This window comes from Molothrus ater, chromosome 15 (genome assembly GCF_012460135.2).
Source record: "Molothrus ater isolate BHLD 08-10-18 breed brown headed cowbird chromosome 15, BPBGC_Mater_1.1, whole genome shotgun sequence".
In the NCBI taxonomy this organism is placed as follows: domain Eukaryota; kingdom Metazoa; phylum Chordata; class Aves; order Passeriformes; family Icteridae; genus Molothrus; species Molothrus ater.
In genome coordinates, this window is record NC_050492.2 from 10,421,433 (window position 1) to 10,446,773 (window position 25,341).

Sequence of the window (25,341 nt, forward strand, 5' to 3'; positions counted from 1 at the left end):
GCATATCTTCCTCACAGGTAACTGACCTTCATTATCTTGCCTGGTATTTTCTGGACAAACCTCTTTTTCTGTTCAATATTCCATAGTTTACTCAGAGTGGGAACTGTATGTCAGGGGCTCAGCTCAGGTTTCTGTTCACTTACTCGACTTTTGTGGTGTGCTTTTCAGGGCTCAGCTTTCCCATCCTCTCATTCACACAGAAGTGCACCCTGTGAAAGAAGAAAACCACACTTTAGAAAGGCATTAGAGAGTGTGTGGCATCAGCTTGTTGCAACACTTTTGGCACAGAGCAGCTCCAGCAATAAAACAAGCCCAGCTCTTCCTTCTGAAGGTGATGCTTCCCAACTCCCTCCCATCTGACTCCCCAGTATATCCAAAACAAGAGCTCCCCATTGCCACCACCTACACCCAAAGCCACTGTAACATTTCCAAAACACACTGGGGCTGATTCACCGCCAAGCTCATGCTTCGAAGATTTAAAAGTAAAATTGATACCACACAGAGGAAGTTGAGGTTTTAACTGGTGCTGGGTGAGTAAAAAAAATTCCCATAACATCTAAATGATGTCATTTGAGAAAAAATAATTTGCCTGCATTTATGACTGCTGAAAGGAATGGAGGGATGGGCCTGAGGGAAAAGGCACACTGACTGCAAGGGCTGCAGCTCCTCGTGCTGCTGGGGATTTCTCTTTTTCAGGAGGACACACCTCCATGAAAGCAACAGTAGAAAGCTGGCACTACCCTTGCAGAATGCAGCTGCTAACCACCCTGTGCAAGAGGCATGAGCAATGACAACTCCAAACATCCAGCAGTGATCCTGGGGGAGAAGTTCTGACCTTGCAATCAGGACTCAAAGGAGCCCCTTCCAATAAACAGAGCATCATTATTACAGTGGTGGAAAGAAAACAAACAACTCCAAATGAAATCTCATAGTGAAGGACTTTGGCCAAATGTGTTACCCAGTAAACTTAAAAGAGTACTAAAACCTGAAGAGGTACTAAATAAGCACAAGGAGAGAATTGGGGATTTAGCATCAGGAATATTTCACAATGCTCTGACCCAGCCCAGGGAGAGCCAGTGAACCTGAAACCAGAGGACACCCCTTCTGAGGAGGGAGGGGATCTGGAGGATGAAATTGGAGTAAAGGATTTCAAAACACAGCTGATAGTGCTGTGCTTGTATACAATAACAAGGTAAGCACAGCCTCCCCCAGGGCCATGCCCTGCCCATGCTGCAATTTGTTCATCAGGGTGTGAGGTTGGGAGAGGGAGGCTTCCCACTGCAGCTGGGCTAGTGTGCAGTATAGAAAACAAGATTACTGATCCACAGTGAAAAAGTAAAAAGCACATGAACTTCCAGACCCAAAGTACTTGTGCATTTTACCTAGCATTGCTTTCATCCACACCTGTGCTGCAAACAGGTTCAGCATTCCTGAACTTTCTCCTCCTCAGGCAGTGCCTGCAGTGACTACACTCACGATTCCCTCCCCCCCAGGGGTTCTGTGGAAAGCAAATTTTCTTACAAAAGAGGGAAAGTCCATTGTAAAGCTACAGAAAGCAACAAAAATTACAGAAATGACAGAAGAGACTGACATGGTACTCATCTTTTATATTAACTAGATTACAGACTGACAGTGTGTTTTCAGATGTGTGGTTTTGCATGTCTTTAAATTCAAAGAGCATTCCCAGGAGAACAGGGCTTCTCTGAGACAAACCAGTTGGCAATTCCATGGTACAAAGTAGCATTTGAACAAATTATGTACTTTCACATTCGTCAGCTCATTTTGCTTCTAAGGAATTTTTCTGCAATGTTAATCAGTGATTGGTACTTTGATGGTGGTGAGCAAATGTGCATCTTGACATATTTCCAGCCAGAAATGTAATTCCCTTCTAAATTGGCATAGATTCCTCACTGCATTACTCATGAAAGGTATTTATAGTAGTTTGATGAATATAATATGCACCAAAATTGTACACAGCTCAACATAGCCCAATTTAATTTTTTTAAAAAAAGAAAAGCTATTCTTTCAAATCTGTGTACTTTCCATCTGCGAAAGCATTTGGGAATGAAACCCTAAGCATCATGCTAAGAGGGTTAATATCCAGATACCTCAGACAGATGGCATTATTAGTCTGCCTGGGCTTGACATCTAGTTTTCCAAGTTAAGGAGCTTTGGTTCTTTGGATGGCTGACAATCTGAGAATAGCACTGCTGTTACTGCTGTAACGACAACAGGAAACATTGCAGCTTTGCCTCAAAGACTTTTAGCAAAAAGAAGTTACACCAAGATTAACCACACACAGAATGTACTTTAAAAAATGCTGTTGCAGCTTTAGGTTAGGACTCCTACTGGCAAAGGCTGAACCACAGAGAAGAGTACTTGAATTTTGGTTTTTAAGCTGGCTGGTTTTTTTTCTTTTGCTACAGCCTAGACCTGAACTGTACCATCTTTTTAACTGTTCAGTCTACTCAGCAGGTAATACAGGAAATAGAAAAATCTAAAGAATGTCTCTTTTCTGCAGAGAACTACAGCTTTACAGCTGTTGTTCTTTCAGGGTTCCCACTACCCATTTTCCCAGAGAGATGTTTTTAAGGGGAATATAGATTTTATAGGATTAAAACACTCTGAGAGCCATATGAACAAGAGGTATCAATTCAAAAGTGACTATTTCCACCCATTTATATATAACAGAAATTGGTGAGAGTTCTGGGAGCAGAGAAGGTAAAAAGACTAAGATTTGTCAAAGTGAACAGCAACAAGAAAAGCATCCAACCCCATCAGCCCCTTAAAAGTCCTCATATACAGGTAAATACACAAAATTCCCAGGAAAACATACATAGCAGGAAGACTTTCATCTTGTAATGAGAAATACACATCTGACACTCATCGATAGTACTGCTTACATTACAGCACAAATAAATACTCATTAAAGGTAAGTGGAAGGAGAGGTAACATCTGTGTGTGTATAAATGAACATTCCAGAAATAACAGAGCAGTAATGCTTCAACAGGAGACCAAAAAAAATGCCCATCAACAAAAGCAAATAGTGCTTGTTCAGGCTAGCTCAGAACTCCTTGTGGTGTGCTTGCATTGTGAAATACATTTTCAAGTGAAGCAGGGATACAACTGTTTTATTCATTAAGAAATACAAAAATAACAACCAGAAAACTCATCTTTAAGGGACACATACACCAGATCACAGAATCAGCTATGCAAAACATGTTAAATAACCCATTGTTTTGTAAAGTATGCCTCAGGCTAGTGTGAAAGACTGAAAATTGGGTGTTACACTTTTAATCACCTAATATTAAACCAAGGTATTACCCATATAAAGTTTGAAAAACCACTGAAAATGCCTTTTTCCAAATAGCTCAGAAAGCAAAGGTCTCTAACAAGGTAAACCACATAAACGTGGTATAAACTGTTGATAACATGATAAACACTAATCCTTAGTAGCTACAACAGGTCAAACAATCCTAATCTAAAGGTTTGGATAAGCTGCCTTCTATCAGAAGCCCAACCCTGTGACAGACTGTAGGAGCAAAACCCCATTCTCACAAAACACACCGTGTTTTGTTCACTGTGTGCACATCAGAGGGGTATCCTTCAGGCCATTTTTCAGGGATTAACAATATGATGATTTAAGCCAAACTTTTTCACTTCAGGATATACATTCTGAGGTATGTAGAGAAAGGAAGCTGCTCTCTTTTCACACTCAGATGGGAGGCTGAGGTCCTCAGCAGCACTCAGACCCTTTCTGGCAGCAGTGGCAATGCCATGTTGGGATGGCAGCATCAGCTGGCAGAGCAGGGTAATAAACCACTTTTCTGACCTACACCATCCAATTAGACCTTCCAATGCCAAATGAAAGCAGAATTTGTCTTACAGGGATCTCAGCTGAGGCTGGGGGGGGGGGAGGAGGACACCATAAAGCATTTGAGAACTTTACATTTTTAGCGATTTTAAGTATTCCTGCTTCACAGGTCGTTAAGTCCATATGTGCAAATATCTGGTAGAGTTCAGGCACACCTCCTGTCAGTGCCCACCTCCCCGTGGGGCTGAGCTCCTGGGAGCAGCACGGGACTGCCAGAGCCAGCACTGGAGCCTGGACTGCAGCTATTGCAGCATTCAACACAAAGCCTTGCCCAGTTCTGGAGGGTAAGGATTGTTACACTCCAGAAGCCTGCAAGATACAGCTTTTATTTTGCAAGTGTGTCACCCCATCAGTGACCCACAGAGATTTACTGCCATGGCAGCTGTCTGGGCTGTTAGCACTGCTCTAAACCACCTTTCCAGCACCTGATACTACAACAAACACGTGGGAGGTACTTCCACAGACTTGTGCAAGTATCACTGCACTCCACGTACAAGTGTTTAGCGTGTTTCTTTTTAATGCAGTAGTAGTCAGTATTATGAAAGTTTAAGTTAGGCTAGTTTTATTAGCCAAATAAAATTTACAAGTCAAGAACAAATTATATTTTAGAGCAGACATGAACACCCATTACTATTAAAAAACTGTATGTACATCACAACACACTGAGTTCAGTGACACTGTAGCCTGAAAAGTTTGGTTTTGGGAATTCCATTTTGGTCATGCAGATTACAAAAATAAAAGAACATCTGTGTTTTAAGAAAACTACCACATTTTTACTTTATTAAATGCTGAAAGCAAACTAATTGCTCTTATTTTCTATTTCTCACAGGTGACACCAACACAATCAAGCATTTGGTCCTGAACAGAAGGCCATTAACTTATCGAGATAATTTCAGACATAGGAACTTCATAACTCAACTACAAACTAAGGGACAGTAAAGTTACTTTATTTCTATCTTTGTGACCTTCCTGAAGCAACTGTGAAGTCACAAACTTATTTACATGCCAGCCACACACCTTATTTCAGCTCAGCTCTTCCTATGCACCTCTATGCAGACAAATCCACCCAGGGCTCAGAAAGTCATTAAATACCTTTAAACACATGAGCAAAGCTTTATCAACAAATCTCTTATAACTAGGAACTGTACTAGAAACAGCTTTATATTCCAAGAGTTTTGAAGTCACAGTGTCTTCAACGCCACCCAATACAGATCCGCACTATTCTGTATTCCATGGTACACCCTGGGCCCCTTCCCTGATCCTTCACAGGATCCTCTCCAATGGCACCTGCAGGGTCACAAGTTCTCACTCCCAAGACACCAGGGGTCACAGAGCAGGTGCCACCTACTCAAACCACATGGTTAAACAGGTGACAATCTCCTGAGGGTGACACTAGGCAGCCCACCCCCTAATCCACGTGTGATTTTTGGGATCAGCTCTTTGTCCTAGCAGACTGTAGTCCTACAAGGACTATTGCACACAGGTAACAGCACATTTCAGTACAGCACTTCCCAAATTGTCAGATTTCACAAAGTCACTTTTTTAAAACCTACTTGTTTCTAGTATCAACATATTCTGTTACAGCACATAACATGAAAATACCATAAAGCTACAGCTGGTGCATAAACCTTTAGCTTCCTAAATCAAATGACAAGACACATCACAAAAGTGAATTTAACCATTTCCTGCAAGCCAGGTTGTTCCTTCATAAGGTTAAGGCAACAACACTGCAAAGACTAAATCATACCCCCAAACACACAACCTAGAACTCTGCTGCTCATCTCAGCTAAAAACAAGAAAACTGTGCTTCAGATGAAGTTCAAGGATGACTGTCCAACATGGTTGTAAAGTGCAAAGGTACAGAAAAAGCCTTCAATGATAAAACCACCTGAAGCTGTGCATGAGCAAGAGCTGGCACTTGCAGTGTTTTACAAACTCAGACTCTGAAACTTGACTTACAACAATGCATAAGAGATGCTGGTGCACAACAGTGACTAACAGGCTTCTGAGATAGAAAAATTACAGTATAATTGCAAACAGCAAGTTATTAGGAACCTATTCATAAAAGCTCAGCTAAGCCAAAGAGAGCCAGTTTCCCTAAGAGCCATAAACAACCACAATCAGGAGGAAACTCAGCTCTCAGTTTAAATCCTGATGATACCAAGAGGTTGTCCTGTTTAAGCTCACAAAGGCAATTAAGGTGATGCAGTTTCACTTCTAATAACAACAAAGCTCATTTCAATTTAAATCATCATCAAGTTATATTGACAACAAATAGTAACAATACCTTGAAATTTCATTCGAAATTCTTCAGCCCAGAAGCACCAAGCCCTACACATTTAACTTTGCACTGGAATCAGTGGGAATTATTTGTCTAGTATCTTGCATATCTGGAGGAAAGCAAAAAGCAGCTTTTATGATGCAGTCCCATGAAACATCAGCATTCTAAGAGCTTAGAAACCTGAAGTGAAAATAACTTTGTACTTTTTAAATGCATGCCCCACATCATATATACTCTCACTCAAGCATATAAGGAATTCAAATCTTTTATTTGATATCCATAAACCCATAAACGTTGCTATTCTATATTTCTATGCAGGAAGGCAGTTTTCCCCTAAAACATTATGCTTTTTAATAAACAACAAACTTTAATTCTATTGCGTGAAAGGGCTACAAATGTACATTTTTTTAATCAAGCAGACTACACAGATATCTTTGCTTTACAACTGGCACCTATGTTACTGGTACACTTGCTGGCTCACTTCTCAGAGCTCTTTGCCCAGTTTAGATCACCACTTTCTGAAATATGGGCAACTGCAATCATTATTTGTTCAATTACGTGCTCAGGCACGTATTGCAAATCCATTCCTTTCCCCCTCCCAGCCAACCAGCAGTCAGGGACCCCATCTTTATTGACATGCAGATGTCACTGCACTCTACACCAGTCATCTAGTGGCATAAAATAACTTTCCAAAGTCTGGTACAATCATCAGCAAGCCAGTTTTACTCCTGCTTTAAGGAAGCCCTTAAAGCACGGGGCTGCCACGCTGACAGCAGATGGAGCTGCGAGGGTTCTCAGGAACTTGCAGGAAGGACAATAGTTCCCAGTGAAATCTGTTAACCCGGGGCTAGGAAAACAAGGATGCCTTTAATAGAAGGGATAAATGTCGACCCTTTCCTGGAAGGAATCACACACAGACAAACCAAGGACTTGAAAACTAAGCAATAAGAAATTCTGAACATTTTATATGAATGAAACACATGCTTAACACAAACTATTTCTTCAAAACTACACAGTACATACGTTGATGGAAAAGTCCTATAGAAAAAATTGACCAACCAACCATGTCAGCACGTCAAACTGCCTAGTACAAGATGGTGGATGCACACAAACTGCCAAAGTGAGAACGAGTAGTTAAAAAACAGACCACATCCACGGATTAGTACTTCAAAAATTTCTCTGTTGAGTGTTTGAAAGCCACTAGCAAAAAAAGTCAGTTAGGACCTTTACTGGCAACAAAATATTTACTACTCTAAGTACACAGAGATTTAAAAGCAGAGGAACACTTGCTTCAAACCTAGAAAAGCCTTAAAACCGTACGGAATTGATCCTAGGAAAAAAAATTAGACATGTAAAGGTCAATGAACACAATGATTTATTTAAAAAATAAAAAACGTAAAAACCATTTTTTCTTCCTTTACAGAAATGTTAAAAGTCAGTCATGGGATCCGAGTAGCTTTTGTAGAAAAAAACGTAGTATCCAGGCATCGAGTCCTTACAACAAAGGAACTTCCCCCCAACCCTCCCCAGTATTTACTCCAGATCAGCAAGACACTTCCCACCCCGCACCCCCCAAAAAACAAATTAAAACAAGACATTTTTCGTTGCTAGTATAAAAACGACCAAGGTCCAAGTAATAATAAAAAAATAGAGTCCATCAATGACTGTAACACAAAATATGTGTATGTGGGGCCCAGTCCATCTTCAGAGAGAAAGAAGTGGCACAGGCAGCAGAGGCGACCCTCAGGGGGCATTTAGGAGCCGCTCCCACAGCAGGGAGGCATTTAAAAGGAGCTGCCCTTCGGCGAATGAGGGGAGAAACCATTTGGAAGCTGCCCCGTATCGAAGAGAGGGCTCTGCGCGCCCCCCCCCCTCAATGGGTATGGGCGTTCTAGCTCAGAAAGAGCCGCCCCCGTAGCCTCCCCCACCATAGCCTCCTCTGTACGGTCCACTGTTACTGCGGCCCCCCCAGTTGCCGCCCCCTCCTCCACCTCCTCCGCCGCTCTTCATGGGGCCGTAGGAGGACTGGTGCTGGCTGTAGCTGCCGAACCCGCCGTACCCGTTGCCGTAGTCTCCGCCTCCCCCTCCGCCGCCGCCTCCGTAGGAACCGCTGCCATAGGAGCCGTACCCGCCGCCTCCTCCCCCGCCGTAGCTGCCGTAGCTGTTGTAGCCACCGCCTCCTTTGGAAAGCCCGTTGTGATCCCGGTTACCGGAGCCGCCGCCGCCCCGACCCCTTCCTCCTCTGCCTCCCCGGGAGGGCCTGGACGAGCCGCCGCCTCCCCCGCCCGCCTGGATGTCCTCCTTGGGCACGGCCTTCTTGACCTCCACTCGGTGGCCCTGGATCGGGTGGAACTTAACCACGGCCGCCTTATCGGCGGCGTCGTGGTTCTGGAAGTAGACGAAACCGAAGCCGCGCTTTTTCCCGCTCTGTTTGTCGGCGATGATCTCGGCCTTCTCCACGGGGCCGAACTGGCTGAAGTGCTGCACCAGGTCCCCTTCGCCCACGTCCCCTTTGAGGCCGCCCACGAAGAGCTTCTTCACCTTGGCGTGAGCGCCGGGCTTGGCCGAGTCCTCCCGGGACACGGCCCGCTTCAGCTCCACCGCGTTCCCGTCCACCGCGTGGGGGGACGCGGCCATGGCGGCGTCCGCCTCCTCCACCGCCGAGTAGGTGACGAAGCCGAAGCACCGGGAGCGCTTGGTCTGCGGGTTGAGCACGACCACGCAGTCGGTGAGGGTGCCGTAGGCCGCGAAGTGCTCCCGCAGCCCGGCCTCCGTGGTCTGCACGTTCAGCCCGCCGATGAACAGCTTGCACAGCTGCGAGTTCTCCATGCTGCCTCCGGGGCCGCGCCTGGGCCTGGCGCCGAGACTCCTCCTCCTGTTCGGGGGCAGCTCCGGAGGTTTTTTCCCCTCCTGCTCCGTCTTGCCGCTTCTTCCCCCTGCGAGCAACGCGACCTCACGGCTGCGGCGGCCGCCGGCGGTAGCTGCCTCGGCGCGGCCCGGCGCCTCCGCTCCGCCTCACCTGACCGGCAGCACAGTCGGGGCGTCCCCGGTGCCGCCGCTCCCCCGGAAAGGCGGGCGGGGGTGGGCGCGAACACAGGCGCGCACAAAATGGCGGCAGCAGCTTCTCGGGAGCGCGGCCGGCGACTGGTGCCCACACAAAGGGGCCGCCGGGAGCCCCGCCCCCCGCGCCTTCCTCCTCCGCCGTTGCAGCCAACGAGAGCGATGCGCCCGCGCCGCCCGCCATTCACCTTTAAGGGGCGTGGCTTAAGCCGCTATGGACGTGTGCTACAAGCAATGAAAGAGCGCGACCTCCGCAAAAGTCCCGGGGTTCGCCGACGACGGACGCGGCGGACAGCCAATAGGAACGCGGGACGCGTTCCGCGCGCGCCGGGAGGAGGGGCGGGGCATGCTGCGTCAATGCGCCGGGCCCGCGGCCGACAGCCAATGGAACGCCGCCTCCGGCCCGGCGCGCGCTCCCTCCCCGTTGGGCCCGCCCCGCGGGGGGCGGGGCAGCGCGCGGGGGGCGGGGCGCGCGGGAGCGTTTGAACGGCGGGGACCGTTGGGCGCCCCTCGCGCGCGCCCCCAATGGCGGAGCCCGCCAGGGGCTCGGGGCCTCCCCTCAGAGCGCGGCGGGAGCCCCGGGGCGCTTCTGGCCCGAGCTCCCCGCTCCAGCCCACAGCACATGGACAGGGTCCCGTCCAGACGGTTCTGGGTTATCCCCAGAGAGGCACGCTCCACATCCCGTCTGTCCCAGCACTCGTCACTACACTGTAAAGAAGTTCTTCCTCACGTTCATTGAAACTCTCTGTGCATCCCTTTCTGCCGCTGCCTCGCGTTCCCGTGGCTGGCACGGTGAGGCGGAGCCCGGCCAGCGCCTCTGGGCACCGCCCCTGTGGACACGGACACTGCCGGTACCCGCTGGGCACGGCCCCGGCCGGGCTCCGCCCCGGTGCCCACACCTCAGCGCGCCCTCGCCTTCCCCAGCGCTCCGCACCGCCCTCCCCGGGGTTTAACCCTCTGGGCCGCCCCCGTGCCCGCACCTCACCTTGCTCTCCCCGGGGTTTAACCCTGCGCTCCGCCCTGCTGCTGTCTGCTCCCTGTCAGCCACGGCTCTTCCCTCGTCTGTGTCCCCCTTCCCCTTGGCAGCCCGCTCCCAACGGGGACAGGGTGGCAGGAACACCGTCAGGGTGTGCCAGAGAAGGTTTAGGTCGGGTATCAGGGAAGAATTCTCCACAGAAAACGCGGTCCAGCCTTGGCACAGCTGCTCAGGGCAGTGATGGGCTCGCATCTCTGGAGGGATTTAAAAGGCAGTGCGGATGTAGCGCTTGGGTCACGGTGCAGGGGTGGCTTTGGCAGTGCTGAAGGAAGGGTTCGATTCGATCGTCTTGAAGGGCTTTTCCAACCTAAACCTTTCTGTGATTCCTTCTCACTCACTATTCCTGCTACCGATTCCTCCCCTGCTTTCCCTTTCTCTTTCCAACCCTATCACAGCCTACTCATCCTTAAATCTCTCCTTAGCTCTGAAAAGGAGGCATTTTCTCAGAAAAACAATTAGAGCTATTCAAGAGCGTGCAAGCCCTGTGGAATGATGAATAGTGAGATAATTTTCCTTTTTTTCCTCTTACTTTTATAGTACATTAAACATCACTGTCATGAAGACTGCAGCATTACTTTCAACTTAAGTGAATTTTTCATTAGAAAGATTTTTTTTTTTTTGGTCTTGCAGCCACTAGGGTTTATGTTAAAAATTAAGCAGGAGTTAAGAATGGCTGCTGTTTTGCATTAGGCACTGTCAGGATGTAGTTCCAAGTTTCCTGAACTGATCCTGCCTTTTCCCATGTGCCAGCCTTGATGCTTCTGCAAACACACAGCGATCCACATAAGAGAACTGAGACAGCCATAAATGGTTTTATCATGACAAAGGACTTGGTTTTCAGCTGCCTCGGCTTTTTGAAACATTTTTTTGTGTGACCTGCTGGTGCTGGCAGGAGGGAGGAAGCAGAACTGCAGCATCCCCCTGATGGGGATCAATTGGAAATGCTCCCTTGGAGACACACACACAAGAGGAACATTGGCTGTGCTGGAAGGTTGGTTAACCACAGCCCCAGAGGAAATCCAGAGAGGCTGAACAGGCTTTTGTCTCACAGGCTATGATTATCACTACCTGTAGCATTGGTACTTGCAATACAGTAATCTAATCTGACTCAGACTGGATTTTTTTTTTTTATGTTATAGCCAAGTCTATAGTAGAGTAACCTATTAAATGACTGTGTTTGACAGCCACAAGGAAAGTTGTTTAAATCCATTTATCTTAATGCATGAACTGACACCATGATTTTATCTAGTTTAAGAAAAGAGAATATCCCATAATGCCACTGAAATATTTGCAGGTTTTAAATAAACAAACATATCCTACTGTACTAAATAAAAATCTTCCCAGAGGCTGTCTGCAAGCTGCACATAAATTACAGGAAATACAAAACTATTTTGTGTACTAGTTATGGTGAGAGCTGTATGGCCCTTCACAAGACAAATTAGTATGTGTCACCTGGAAAATAATCCATGAGAGTTTTATAGACCTATAGTAATTTAGAGCAAAATGAATGAAAAATTAAGAGGAGCTAATTATGGCCTCAAGAGATAACAAAGAAAACAAAGCTTGTTTCCAGACACTTTCTCTGCCTGAAAGCAAGACAGACAAGTAGGCCAAGAACAGATCAAAGAAAAAAGTCACAGCTTGCACAGGAGGAGATGAGTCTCTTTAAGATGTGAATAAATCAGTAGGAAAAATCAGCTGCTGACTCAATTCAGGTGTAGCCCAAATTCTTCCTCTTCATTTACACTTTTAACTGGTTGGTTAATGAAAGGAAAACACCTTTAAGACACACGTATCCTTGTCCTGCAGGTGGAAACGTCTCCTCTGGAAATGCACAAAGGCCAGAGTGCACTTGGCCTGGTGTCCTTCTGTCCTGCCGTGCCCCTGCCTTTCCCAGCTGCCAGAGTGAGCTCATGCTGTTCATTCACACCTTCACTCCAATCCTGCTCTGCTCATTCCCTGCCTGGCAGGGCTGAGAGCCTGCTCACATCCCTGTGCCCTGACACACCTCCCAGGCTCTGGGGTGCAGCTGAACAGCCAGCTGAGCACCAGCTTCTCCTGCCCACCCCACAGAGCTGCACTCCTCCAGGTCATCCCAGCTGCCTGGAGGCTCCAACCAGCCCTCTCCAACTGCTGCTGGACTCACGTCTGCTGAGGCACCCACTCATCACTTGGTGCACACATTCCCAGGAACTAGGTGCCTTTCTGTGCTCCTGAAATGCACTTTTCCTTTGTCCTGGACTGCCAAGCTAATTGTATTCTATTTGCCATCTGGATGGCAGCTGTCTTCTGTTAAGTGGGCAGTTTTTCTTATCTCTTCCACAACATCTGCTGATAACAGCTATTGAATGTCACTGCGTGACTGATAAGAACTGCAGCATCCCACTGGGAGATGCTCTGCCCAGAGGGAGGAGCCAAGCATTCCTACCTGGATATAATCTGGAGATTCTGGAACACCAGCACAGCTTCTCCACTGGATTTCCCAGAGGAACAGCAGCTGCCTCTTGCCCTGGATCTTCAGAGGAAGAGACTGCACCTTTCTCCAGGATCCCTGCTGCAGCAGAATCACCCCTGACACTGCAGGAGGGCTGAGCCACAGTTCCAATTGGACTGCTGCCAACACCCTGACCCACAGGGTGTGAGGTCGTGTTCTGACTCTGTCAGTGTTGTTCTGGTTTACTGCATTGTTTATTTTATATTTTTCTTTTCTTCCCTATTAAAGAACTGTTATTTTCTGCTCCCATATTTTTGCCGGAGAGCTCCTTAATTTAAAATTTATAGCAATTCAGAGGGGTGGGGAGAGTTTACATTTTCCATTTCAGGGGAGGCTCCTGCCTTCCTTAACAGACATCTGGCTTTCCAAACCAAGACATCCTTCAAGCTATGTGAGCCAAGGAGATACAGTGCTGCCAGAGTGAGTGCAGTACCAAAGATGAGCCTGACTGTGTGTGAGATGTAAACCAGAAACACTGCAGCAGCCACAGCAACTTCCCCACAGAATTTTTAAACTGCTTTTTGCTGTAAACTAGTAAATGCATAATATCAGCCTATGGATATAAAAATTCTTAGGAAAGTGTCATGCCAAAGAAATACATGCTTTTCACTTTCTGACAAGGCAGTTGCAGCATGATATTTTTTCAATTCTGATAGCAACCTATAGAATAAAAAAAAATCAGCAGCTGAAGTTTCTAAAGCTAGGTGCTTTTTCAGATAAAAGCCCCACCTGTATCATTACCTAGGGGAAATGTGTTTCTCAAACCAGAAGCATTGGCCAAATAATGCCAATTTAATCAAATGTCTTAATAGGACATTTTAATTAATGTGTTAGGAAGAAGGAAAACCAAATCATGTTCATGGATACACCTTTCTAGTTATTCAGAAGAAATCATTGTACCCAGAGTCCACAGGAGGGCATTGCTGCTTAAGAGATTGAAAACCAGAGAGCTCTGAGCAGTCCCTTTCCAAAGCAATTTCCTGTGTTACCAAATATTCTTAGTAAAAGCTGATGCAAAATAAACTATTAAGGAATTCTTTGTATCAATTTTTGTCATTCAAGAAACATAACTTTTTCATGCTACTTAATGGGTCCAAACTGCCAGGATGGAAAAGGAATAATTAAGTTCTGGAAAAGAGCATGAAGGGCAATAGAAAAACATCATGAAGTGAGAAGTAGTTTGTAAGTTATAAATATTTTATCTAAACCCTCATATAAACACAAAGTCATATCTTTTTAACTAGTTTCAACCTCTTTAGTTACATCTGTGGCTTCCACTCTTGGCAGGCATTGGTTATTTTTTTAAGCAATTTACATGTATCACTTGAATTTTTAATGAGTTTAAGAATTTTTTTAGTATAGTACAATGCTCTAGACTTAGGTCTAGTTTGACCTTTCAGCAGACAGAAAGCATTTTGAAGTTTCATGCAGACTGTTTGCTGAATGAGTTCTGCATTCACATTGAAGACTGTAACACTATCACCTTAGCTACACACAAATTTCACCCAGATTTTTTTAACTGTGGAAACAGTTGGGAATACAAGGGATTCAACCATAACTTTCCACATCACTCTGAGATACATACAGAAGCAAAGATTTTTATTTTCATCATTTCAATGAGATATTATTAGACTTTTGGAAGGCTCACTCCTACCCAAACCAACACCTCAGGCAGTGTAATTGTGTGGTTCACAGGAAGCATTGCAAAAATACAGCAGCACCATGAGCACTGCCAGCCTGGCATTTTGCTTTAGTTACAGGTACAAAAACTTCTGAAAGATGTACAGCTGTCCTTGAGAGAGCACTTGCCTTTTTGGCAAAAGTTTCTCTTTCACTCTCTTTTGCTGTTTGCACTTTCATCTGCAGAAACATCAAACCTATGATCTTACTTTGGAGACTTTCATGAATTAGTAATGATCAGGAGAGGGCTTTTTGTTGAAAAATTTTAAAAATACTGAGAGGCAACTAGATAGACTTCTATGCCCCTAAAGTCTGAACATGACACTCCTCAGGATAAAAATCTCTGCCTTGTGTAAATTCAGATGGGGAATAAAACTCTACCCCTCTCTTGTATTTGCCTAATGCAAAAGAAGATAACCTACAGATAAAAAGGTAACAGAATAACCCACAGCTACTATTTCTTCAGTAAGTAGTATCAAAGTTTATCTGTTAAACAAAATCTTCCTGGAGCCCTTTTAAGGGGAGTTTGCTGAAGAAAGAAACACACCTTTGTGAAGGGTGAACTGGAAAGTCATCAGAGAATTGAATTTGCATCCTTTTCTTTGGATTTAAGTTACCATTCTTCCTTAAACCCTGCCCTCCCTCCTCTTCCCTCTGAAGTTCAATTTCTCTTTTCCTCTTTCATCTTTTCACTCTTCTTTAATAATTCATTATTTCCTTTCTTCTCTTTCCTTAAATTGTATATAAAAGCTGGCCATAATTTGAAGTGATGGGATGAAAGTAAGGCAGCAAAATACGGTCTCAAAAGTCAAGATTCTTGTGAAGGATCAAAGAATGTAGTGATGCTGTCACAGATGTGAGAGGGGAGAATTTTCACTGTATCTTAGTCTGAGACAGACCAGGATCCTAAGTTTTGCCAAAGGAAGACCTGGAGCCAGCATCAATCTCAGCCACACTCTGATCTTTTTCACCTGCAAATTTTTCATAATGTATTTTCCAATTAAATTAAAATCTACTTGCTTTTATCTTTTTCCCCTTAGCTATTCCTAGACTCCAATTCATTCCACAGAACCTCTGTGGGGTGGGTTTGTGGTGCTTTTGCAAGACTGATGTTAAACTTTGTTTGAACACAGCAGGAAGAGCTGAGCTCTGAAGCTCAGTAAGTACCTGTCTGAAATTAGCTGAAAGACATCCATGCTATTCAAGAAATCTTAAATGAGGTGGTGTAAAGACTTTCAAGACAAGAAATAGCAATTTAGAATTCCTGATTTTAATCCAGAAAATCAAAACACTTGTTACATTTGAAACATGCTGGAAAATTGGAACAGACTAAGATTAATGGGAAAAACCTTTTGATTATTTAAGTATTTCTTAATTAACAATTAAGACCCTGACAGATGTCATGCCATGAGAACAGCAGGGTTTGGTGCTCACAGTGTTGTTAAGAAAAGACTCTAGAATGGGAAAGAACAAACCAGAAATACAAATTGTCATATTCCCCCAAATCTGTGAGCTATTGAAATAATTAATTTTTTGGCAGAGATGACTTTTGGTAAAAGTGACTTGGAGAAGTTCTAGAAAACTACAAAGAATTGAATCAGGGTTTGGAAAGTGGAACCTATTATAAAATATGAATTTTTGCACTCACACTCCTATTACAATTACTCATATATCTTATCTCTTTTTCAGTGAGAAAAGTAACTTGTCTGACCCAAAAAATTAAGATGCTAACCTTCCAGCCAGGGAGTTTATTCATCTCCATCTCAGCTCTATGCCAACTGAATAAGGTCCAGAAATTAGCCAACAGTTCAAGGCATGACACAATTTTAAAAATTAATATGTTATTATAAGTAACTCATTTATAGTTATATCAGATTTTTAAACAGTTGACTTTTCATTCTAGTCATGAGCTAATTGAGAATCAAAATTGAGACCAGGCATCAAGGATATTGCAAAGGTGTCCCTTAGAGCTATGCAGTATAATAGAGTGAAACCTAAACTCCAGGTAGTGAACATTAATTATTTTTTGACAAATATTTCCAATTAGTTAAAAACCTCTGAGTCATGGAGCAGGGCTTCAACTTACACGTGTACATCCATGGAGAAAAAGTCCCAGTGCATACTTAGCTGTTGCTAGTTTGGTCACATTATGAGCTATTTACTGAGAATCCCTTCCTGGGGTGTTGATCTCTCCACAGAACAGGAAAATGTGAGGGGAGTGTGTTTTTCCTCCATCACAGCTTATTATCTTACTTTTATGGCATTAACCAGAACATCCAACACTAACATATGAGATTTCCAATTATTCTTATTTACTTTTCTATGCCTCTTTGAAGTGCTATGAAGAACAGTATTTATTAGGAAGCAATAATCCAGGAGAGAGATGTGCAGGTGTTGATTGATAAGAAGTTCAACACGAGCCAGCAAAGTGCATTTGAAAAATCTGACCTTGTCCTGGGCTGCATCAGGAGCAGTGTGACCAGCAGGATGATGGAGGGGGTTCTCCCTCCCTGCTGCACTCTTGTGAGACCCCACCTGCAGTGCTGAATCCAGCTCTGGGCTCCCTTGTGAGAAGGATGTGGATCTGCTGGAGCAAGTCCAGAGCCATCAGCGTGGTACAAGAGCTGGGGGAGTTGGGAGTGCTCAGCCTGACAAGGGAAGGCTCCAGGGAGACCTCACAGAGTCCTTCCAGTGCCTAAAGGGGCTCTAAGAGAGCTGGGAGCTTGGACAAGGGCCTGGAATGACAGGACAAGAGGGAGTGGCTTTGTAGTGACAGAGGGCAGAGTCAGCTGGATTTGGGGAGAAATTCTTGACTGTGGGGGTGGTGAGTCAATGGAAGAAATCACCCAGAGAAGCTGTGGCTGCCCCATCCCTGGAAGTGTCCTGGAAATTACTTCCATCCCTGGAAGTGTCCAAGGCCAGGTTGGGTGGATGTTGGAACAGCCTTATCTAGTGGGAGGTGTCCCTGCCCATTGGAAATTGGTGATTTTTAAGGTCCCTTCCAACCCAAACCAGTCTGTGATTCCATGACCCTTCAGAGATGTTACAGGTCTGTGAAGCAGCTCTTGGCCAATCTGCTGTTAAAGAATTCCTTCATGTGGGAAGCTGAGAAATTGTACATGTTCATCTCTACTAAATCTTGCTTTCTGAAGGAGGAAGCTGCAACAGGCAGAAACAAGGACTGCTGCACAGGTACATAGGAGAAACAACTAAGCAAAAGCAAAAATTTAGAGTGATCAACCATCAGCAAAGATTCCTGCTGGCCAAGGAATCATGTAAATGCCAGAGCAAAAGAAAATAACATTTAACTTAGAGGAGTTAAGTGTTATTTCCCACCAGCAGGTTGTTGCCAATGCTACACAAGTTATTACAAACTTTAAGTTTAAAAACCTATTATGGCACTTCACCTATCACTTAATACTGAGTAATTTAAAAATGACAAGACCATTGATAAAAAGTAAATACAATTCTGCTATCCATTAACCTTTTTTGCAAACAGACACTCCAGCATTTGGCTGAAAGAACACATTGTGATCCCTCCTCCAGAGCCATGGGTCCCACTCAGCATACATACCTTTGACATCAGGATTAAACACACCAGCAGCTACACCCACAAGCCTCTGATGCTGGATGTGATCTAATTCACAACAGGTTACAGCACAATAAAATCCACACGAGGCAGAAGGCTGATACAACTGTAAAAACCAATGGATCATATGTTAAAGACCCCACTTTTTCCACAAATGAAGGACTGCATGCAGAATTATATTAGAAACAGAGGCATGTGTAAATAAGCAAAATGACCTTTGAAATTTAGAAATAGAATCAGAACATCTTTTAATTTTATTGACCTATTTGCTTCATAAGTAGATATGCATTTTTATGGCCTGTTCTGATGCTTATCTATCACATTGCATGTTCAGGTCCTGATTAACTTCCTGGGGTTACACTAAAACCAGAAGCAGAATTTCTAAAGCACTTTGGCAAAGCTTTGTTTTTATAGTAATTCTGACATAATCAAACCCAGCAAGCTCTAGAAATGCTTTAGAAAAATATATTCCCATTGCTTGATTGCAGCATTTTTGGTTAAAATATCAGAATTCCTAAACATGCCTAGAACAAAAAGCACTGGGTTAAACTAAAGAGAAGGAAGTTTATGGGGAGGTGTTCAGGCAGTCTTCCTAGCAGTCAATTAGGCACTTGAATCCAAGATCTCCACAGATGGTTAAAAAACAATCTGGACAAAGATATCACAAATAGACTCAAATACATGAAAAGCAGGATGTTCATCTGGTCACAAGGTCACAAAGGCTCTTTCCACCCTGCACCAATTTTATTCAAATACTATAGAATGACAACCAACTATATTTTTAGGTAATTAGTTCTGAATTGCACTTCAGTACAGCATCAGTATTGCTAATCCCAAAAATCCTACTGCTTTTTGAAAAACCATTCTCTTAAAAAAAACAGACTGAGATACTGGAAGTTAAGTGGACCTGGGTAAAAATACAAGAGTTTATAGAGCAATTTACCAGATTGCAGGTCCTAAGAAAAGCAGTTCCTTTCCCACTCCATAAATATTCATTCTAAATATTTAGTGAGTAAGCTGAATGGTTATTTTTATAAACATGTGTCTACAAAACATATGGATTCTTACTGAAAAAACACTAGGAAAAATAAAGCCCCTTTTCACTATGTGCTAGTGCAGTGTGCCATGCCTTGCTTTTCAGGAATACTGGTTTTATCTGAAGAGTATAAGCTAAAATATCGATTTATAATGAAAATTTGATTATCTTAATTGCAATAAAGCAAATGATACACTTAATAGGATGTGCATGCTCCTTCCAAGCAGCTTATTGTATTGCTGTATCAGTTAAGAAAGCAATATGCCATCTGCAAATGTTTATGTATGAAATCCTGCTGAGGGAAAACATTTGAACTACAGAACAGATTAAATAATTGAAAATGAAATTGCATGATAAGGTGTTTGACAGGGTGGAGGGAAGCAGCACAGTGGAGGAAAATCCATCCCCATGACTACTGGTCCTTCCTCCTTGCTGCTCACTGCTGTTCGTCTCCTCTTGGATTCCAGAGCTTGTTTGAATCCTCAGCTGCCTTCCCACAGCCTGGCAGCCTCAGCACTGCTGCAAAGTGGGGATCTGTGCTTTGCTTCACACAGAAGAAAGGAGAGTTTAAGCGTGGCTTTAGGAGACATGGCTTTGCTCTGGACTCTTTTCTACAGAAAGAAGATGTGTTTGCTGGCTCTGAGGGAAAAGAAAAATTGTTAAAGCAGTGTGGATATGACTTGAATTTTTAATCAGGTAAGAAGTCAGAAAATCAATAGAACTATGACAAAAGTTACTGAAATATCTTTTAAAGCATTATTTTATTCTCTGTAACCTATATTTAAAATTGAATGTAAATTTTCCTCCACATTTTATCTGTGCAATACTTAGGAACTTAATAAGGTTTGTAATTGAAACATTTGTTGGTCAGCTTGAAAGGATGGGACTGTTCATCTTTAGCATAGGTAAGAAAATACTTAGGAAAGAAAGCCTTTCTAAAACTAATTTTATTTTAAACCTTTCTTTTGCTTATGAACATTTCAATAATGTTTCTGCAGACAGAGGAATGAAACAAGACTGGGGGTTTATAATATCTTACAGTGTTAAATTCTTACTATGGTAGAGAATCTTTTCCAAAATGCATGGATTAGGGCTTGAAGTAATCAGTTCTTTTTGTTAAACACTTCAATTCTGGTATCAGCTGTAGCTGTGATCCAAGGATGCTGATTCCAATAACATTCATTTATTAGATTAAAAAATGCCAGTATGTATTACAATATAGTTCAACATGCTGTAGTGAATACTAGAGTAACTTACTTTTTAATGCTATGAATGCTCCAGATGTTTACCAAGACAGGTGAATTTGTTTTATTGCTAAGGAAATGTTTAAATTGCCTTGCAGAATAGTGTAAGTACTAAAGACTGCACTCTTTAACTCCCAGCACAAACCAAAGAGTGAAAAGAAATTGCACATTTTCCTGAGAAAAGGACAGTGAAATGGAGAGTGTGCCTAAAACTGATGTAGCAAGTGAACTGGTTAGGTCAGTCCAGGGACTTTTCCCAAACAGAAAATGCCAGAGAAGCCCCAACACCCTGAATCCTTGGGAGAGGACATTCAGAATTTGCTATCAAATTGTGTTGTGCATCCATGGAGAGATAAACAAGCTTTGCAAATAGTGCATAAAATATTACAAACTTGGCTCAACCTCATGGCCTTTTGAGTCACCCACAGCTTCTCCTCCTCACATAAAAAGCAGGGAAGAGCAGAGTTTGTCTTTGAAGGATCAGGTCTGTGCCAGCCAGGTGGACTCCACAGGACTGCAGAGAAACATCACCCCTGGGGTAAATCCAGGCTTTAGATCCTCACACTTCTGAAGTGGCAGCAAATCTCATTGGGGCAACAGCTGCCAAGCTGCCATTCCGTGCCTCTGTCCTTCCAGCACAAACACCCTTGGGTGTGAGAACCCCAGCCAGGCAGCCAGTGCTGCTCCAGGGAAAGGTGGGTGACAGTGCCCTCCTGAAGGGGCTGCTTGTCATGTATTTGAGTCTCTTTGTGATATGTATATATATATATATCTATATATTTACCCAGCCACACCATCGGGTTTTGCAGGATGTGCCAGTCAGTCACAGTCCCTGGCCTCAGGAGCAGAAGAGTTTGTGGAGCCTGGTGGGCACACAGTGGAGTACCCAGCTCTGGTTCTTGCCCTGCTGAACTAGGGACACCTGCAAGGGACTGCAAAATCCATTAGAGCCTCCAGACTTCCAGAGTTTTTGCAGAAGGATTGTAGAGTTTTCCATGTCATTCCCCAATGATATAAAGTCTCCTCAAGCCAAGTCTTATAAGCTCTTGGAGATTTATACCACAGCTGAGATATAGCTCAGCTACCTTAGAAGGCATAAAATCAGCAGGATGGCTTCTGTGGTAGTGTTGGAAACAGAAAAGTTTTAATAAAAGGCAAAATAACAAAACTCTTTACAGAAAAACCCCGAGCCAGGTGCAAGAGGTTCTTGCTCCTGGTAAAATATCTCACAAAAGTGATTAGTTTCTTCGTTCTCTTCTCTTTCTTTTTCTAGTAAATTGCTTAGGTGAGACTTTTTGTCTCCTGTCCAATTGGTTATCCCTAAGTTTAAAGTGAAGTCCCCAAAGTCCTATGTGGGTTTTTTTACCGAATAGAGGAGAGAAACTTCTGAGCTTTTTTCCTTTTTAAGGAGACAAAAGATACTTTTGTCACTCTGTCAACAGAGAGTACATTCCTATACCCCAATATAGCTTTAACCAAGCCAGGTACATTCTGTAGGAAGATTACAGGGCTTAATGCCAGCCCTGACCACAATTTAAGTCATTTTTGGGACATCAGGGCCACACAGAGTCACATATATCTACAGCCATTTCCCACTCCAACATGAGTAAGCTGATTGAAAAGGGTATTTTAATCAGAATGAAATTGGTAATAGATGCTCCAAAGGCGAGCATGGTGCTTTTTGGAGATTTTTTTAGGATCCTAATTTGAAGCATCCAAACTTCAACAGAAGTATCAGGATAAAGCAGTCCAGGATATAACTCTGGCTGGAATATTCTTTGAGTGTCTGTGGGAAAACAACTACAGAATCATAATTCCAGTTTAACCCTGGATTTAGTGTTTAATTTTGCACAGGCAACCAAACTTTTAAAAATCCTTAGTGATTAAATAATGGCAACCATTTCTGTGAAAAGGCTGACAAATCTTCTACACATAAGCAGATTTTTTCTAGTAATAACAAAACATCCACCTATCCCCTTCTTCTTTTTGTGTATCCTCTTACATCCCACTGATTCTTCATTCTCCTTTCTCCACAGGCTCTCAACACCATTCCTAGGGGTGAAGAATGATCTCCTTCCAGCTAGTTTTCCAGTAATTTCACAGGGGAATTAAGGTGAGTTAAACTTGAGTTTTGAAAGATATATGTGTAGAACATATATCCATTACCCATTTTTAAATTTTAAAATAGCTCTTTTCATACTTAGCTTTTCCTTTCCCAGGTTGGAAACAACCTCTTTCCAGCCAGAGAGCTGGTGAGCTTTTAAATTAAGATTAAGTTTTGCACTTTTGATATATTCAAACCCATCAAGATATTCTGTTGAACCCAACTCTTCCCATTAATATAAGTTTTAAAACCACAGAACTGTTCTAATCCCAGATTTTTTTGCTTGACTCCTGTTTGAGCTGAAAGAGGAGTTATTTTCTGTATAAATACAATGTGAACTTTATTTTGTTTACATTTTTCTCAGGTCAGATCTAGAAAAAAGGACATACTATCTTCAATGCATCAGTAGAACAGGAAACTCCCTTTTAGATATATTCATAGAGGTTTTGAATGTCATGATCTCAAGCACACATAACCTTAAATAATTCAGGAGGATTGAGTGTATTAACTCACATTGCTTTGTAGTTCTAAAGAAAATCTAAGTGTGATGTCTAAGCTAGCAGAGCGATGGCAGGACCCAATTCTTCTTTTCTGGTAATACAAAAGCAACAGATTATCCTCATTGGAATCCATTAAACCTTCTTAAATCTTCAGCAGGGACAGATCTTAGAATACTTTATTCTGAGAAGCAAACTTCATCCACAACTGGTAAAAGAGGATTTGTGGGAGAGCGTCTGTACAAGTTCAGTCAGAGCTGCTATCACAGCTGTTTCTTGTACATCAGTTATAGATCTGTAGCACAGTCAGTGCAGGACCTCAGAGAGGTTCATCAACCTCCTTCCACAGGGATGCATAAACCCACTGATAACCATCTGCTTTTCCAGTTCTCTAATTAATCATGTTAGATTTGCTCAAAACTTTAAGGACACTGACTGCAACGATAGACCCACAGTACTCACTGCTTTGAAAATCTCCATGCAAAGGTGACTTTAAATACATTTAAAATTTAAATACATTACATTTTAAATAATGCAAGGTTTTGTCCATAGGTTGGAAGATGCTTCAGGATGGATAAAGCTGTTCAGCACCCCAGCGAGACCCTGAATCAAACTATCTCTAACATTAGCCTTTCCCAGTTCTTGAACTTTGATACATGCCACCTTTCCTCCCTTGCAGAATTCTTGCTAATTACAGCTTACACATTGGTTACCCTGGTGGGGCTCGTTGGAAATCTTTGCCTAATTATTATAATAAAGAGACGGAAAGAAGCTCAAAATGTCACCAACATTTTGATTGCCAACCTCTCTTTATCAGATGTCTTGATCTGTATCATGTGCATTCCTGTCACAGTGGCATACACCTTAATGGACCACTGGATATTTGGGGAGGCAATGTGTAAAATAGGCTCTTTCATACAAAGCCTGTCAGTCTCAGTCTCCATTTTCTCACTTGTACTCATTGCTGTTGAGAGATATCAGTTAATTGTGAACCCACGTGGCTGGAAGCCCAATATTTCACATGCTTATTGGGGAATTCTTTTCATCTGGGGGCTTTCCCTCATCATATCCACTCCTTTTTTAGTATTCCACCAAATAACAGATGAACCCTTCAAACATTTGTCCTTCCACAGTGATTTCTACAAGAACAAGGTGGCTTGCATCGAGGCATGGCCATCTCTTACAGAGAGGCTGATTTTCACCACTAGCCTGCTGGTTTTCCAGTACTGCTTCCCACTGGGCTTTATTTTTATCTGCTATCTCAGGATATTTGTGTGTCTTCGAAGGAGAAGGGGTAAAATAGACAGGATGAGAGAGAATGAGAACAGGCTGAGTGAAAACAAAAGGATCAATATGATGCTGGTGTCAATAGTGGTGACCTTTGCAGCTTGCTGGCTGCCTCTCAATATATTCAATGTGGTTTTTGACTGGAACTACGAGGCACTAATGAGCTGTAATCACAACCTGGCATTTACAATCTGCCACCTTGTGGCCATGATCTCGACATGTATCAATCCCATCTTTTATGGATTTCTGAACAGGAATTTTCAGAAGGATTTGGTAGTGTTAGCTCACCACTGCAGGTGCTCAGCATCACAAGAGGAATATGAAAATATTGCCCTTTCAAACCTGCAAACAGATGCATCTAAGGGGTCTCTGAAGTTAAATAATCCCCATGTGGATATATAAAAAAATCTAATTGCAGTTTCCAAAATTCTGTATTTTGCTGCAGATGGCCTCTTTCTGCAGGTCTTGGTCATGTTACCACCAGGTTTAGAGGAAGTCTTTGCCATTTAGTTCAGCAAAACCAGGATTATGCTCCCACATAGGCATAGTATTAGCAGGTACTTTATGATAGTATTAATGCTGGTAAAACCACTTCCAACAGCCCTAAAGATCAATCATAATAAATTATAAACAGTATTAAGACCTTACTTTTTTTAATCCACAGTTTCCCAGTCACTGGCATGCTACCTTAACTCCAATAAAAATGTTTCCATTTCAGCCACTGACGGGGTTGTCCTTCCAAACACCTGGCTTCCCCCAGGTAAACCCTGAGCACTCTGCTATTCCCAACTTCAGCAGCCTTTCACACACTGTTTTCTGGCATTTTTATTTTCCAGCCCTACTCCAATGCCATTCCTGATGAATCTGCAGTTTAGAGGCAGTTCACACTGTAAGGAAGGCCCTGGAAGTTATTCTAAGACTCCATCACCTCCCTTTCAGCCCCCTCATGCAGTTTGCTTTGGCTTAGTACCAGTTCAGCCCAGAAATTTTAACAAGAGAAAAGGCTGGGGCTGGACTTTTTCTTTTTTATGAACACTAAAACAGGACCCATTTGATGTACTGCAAGTTTCACTCAGAATGATGTTGTTCAAGATGAAATATATATTTAGCATCTCTCCTAAAAGCATTGCATTCTCCAAAGCACCAGTACAGACCATTG

At 43.3% G+C, this 25,341-nt stretch overlaps 2 protein-coding genes across 2 annotated transcripts; one reads left to right on the top strand and one right to left on the bottom strand.

Moving 5' to 3' along the window:
* Nucleotides 1-3,115: 3,115 nt before the first annotated feature.
* HNRNPA0 (heterogeneous nuclear ribonucleoprotein A0) lies at nucleotides 3,116-9,295 on the bottom strand. The gene has a single exon (XM_036391662.2). It carries the CDS (start codon nucleotides 8,982-8,984, stop codon nucleotides 8,052-8,054), a length of 933 nt encoding a protein of 310 aa, XP_036247555.1. The 5' UTR covers nucleotides 8,985-9,295; the 3' UTR covers nucleotides 3,116-8,051.
* Nucleotides 9,296-19,449: 10,154 nt separating this feature from the next.
* On the top strand, nucleotides 19,450-25,034 carry LOC118692323 (neuropeptide Y receptor type 6-like). The gene is made up of 3 exons (XM_036392056.1): nucleotides 19,450-19,746; nucleotides 22,331-22,407; nucleotides 23,448-25,034. The coding sequence occupies exon 3, from the start codon at nucleotides 23,466-23,468 to the stop codon at nucleotides 24,582-24,584; it is 1,119 nt and encodes a 372-aa protein (XP_036247949.1). The 5' UTR covers nucleotides 19,450-19,746; nucleotides 22,331-22,407; nucleotides 23,448-23,465; the 3' UTR covers nucleotides 24,585-25,034.
* Nucleotides 25,035-25,341: the final 307 nt, after the last annotated feature.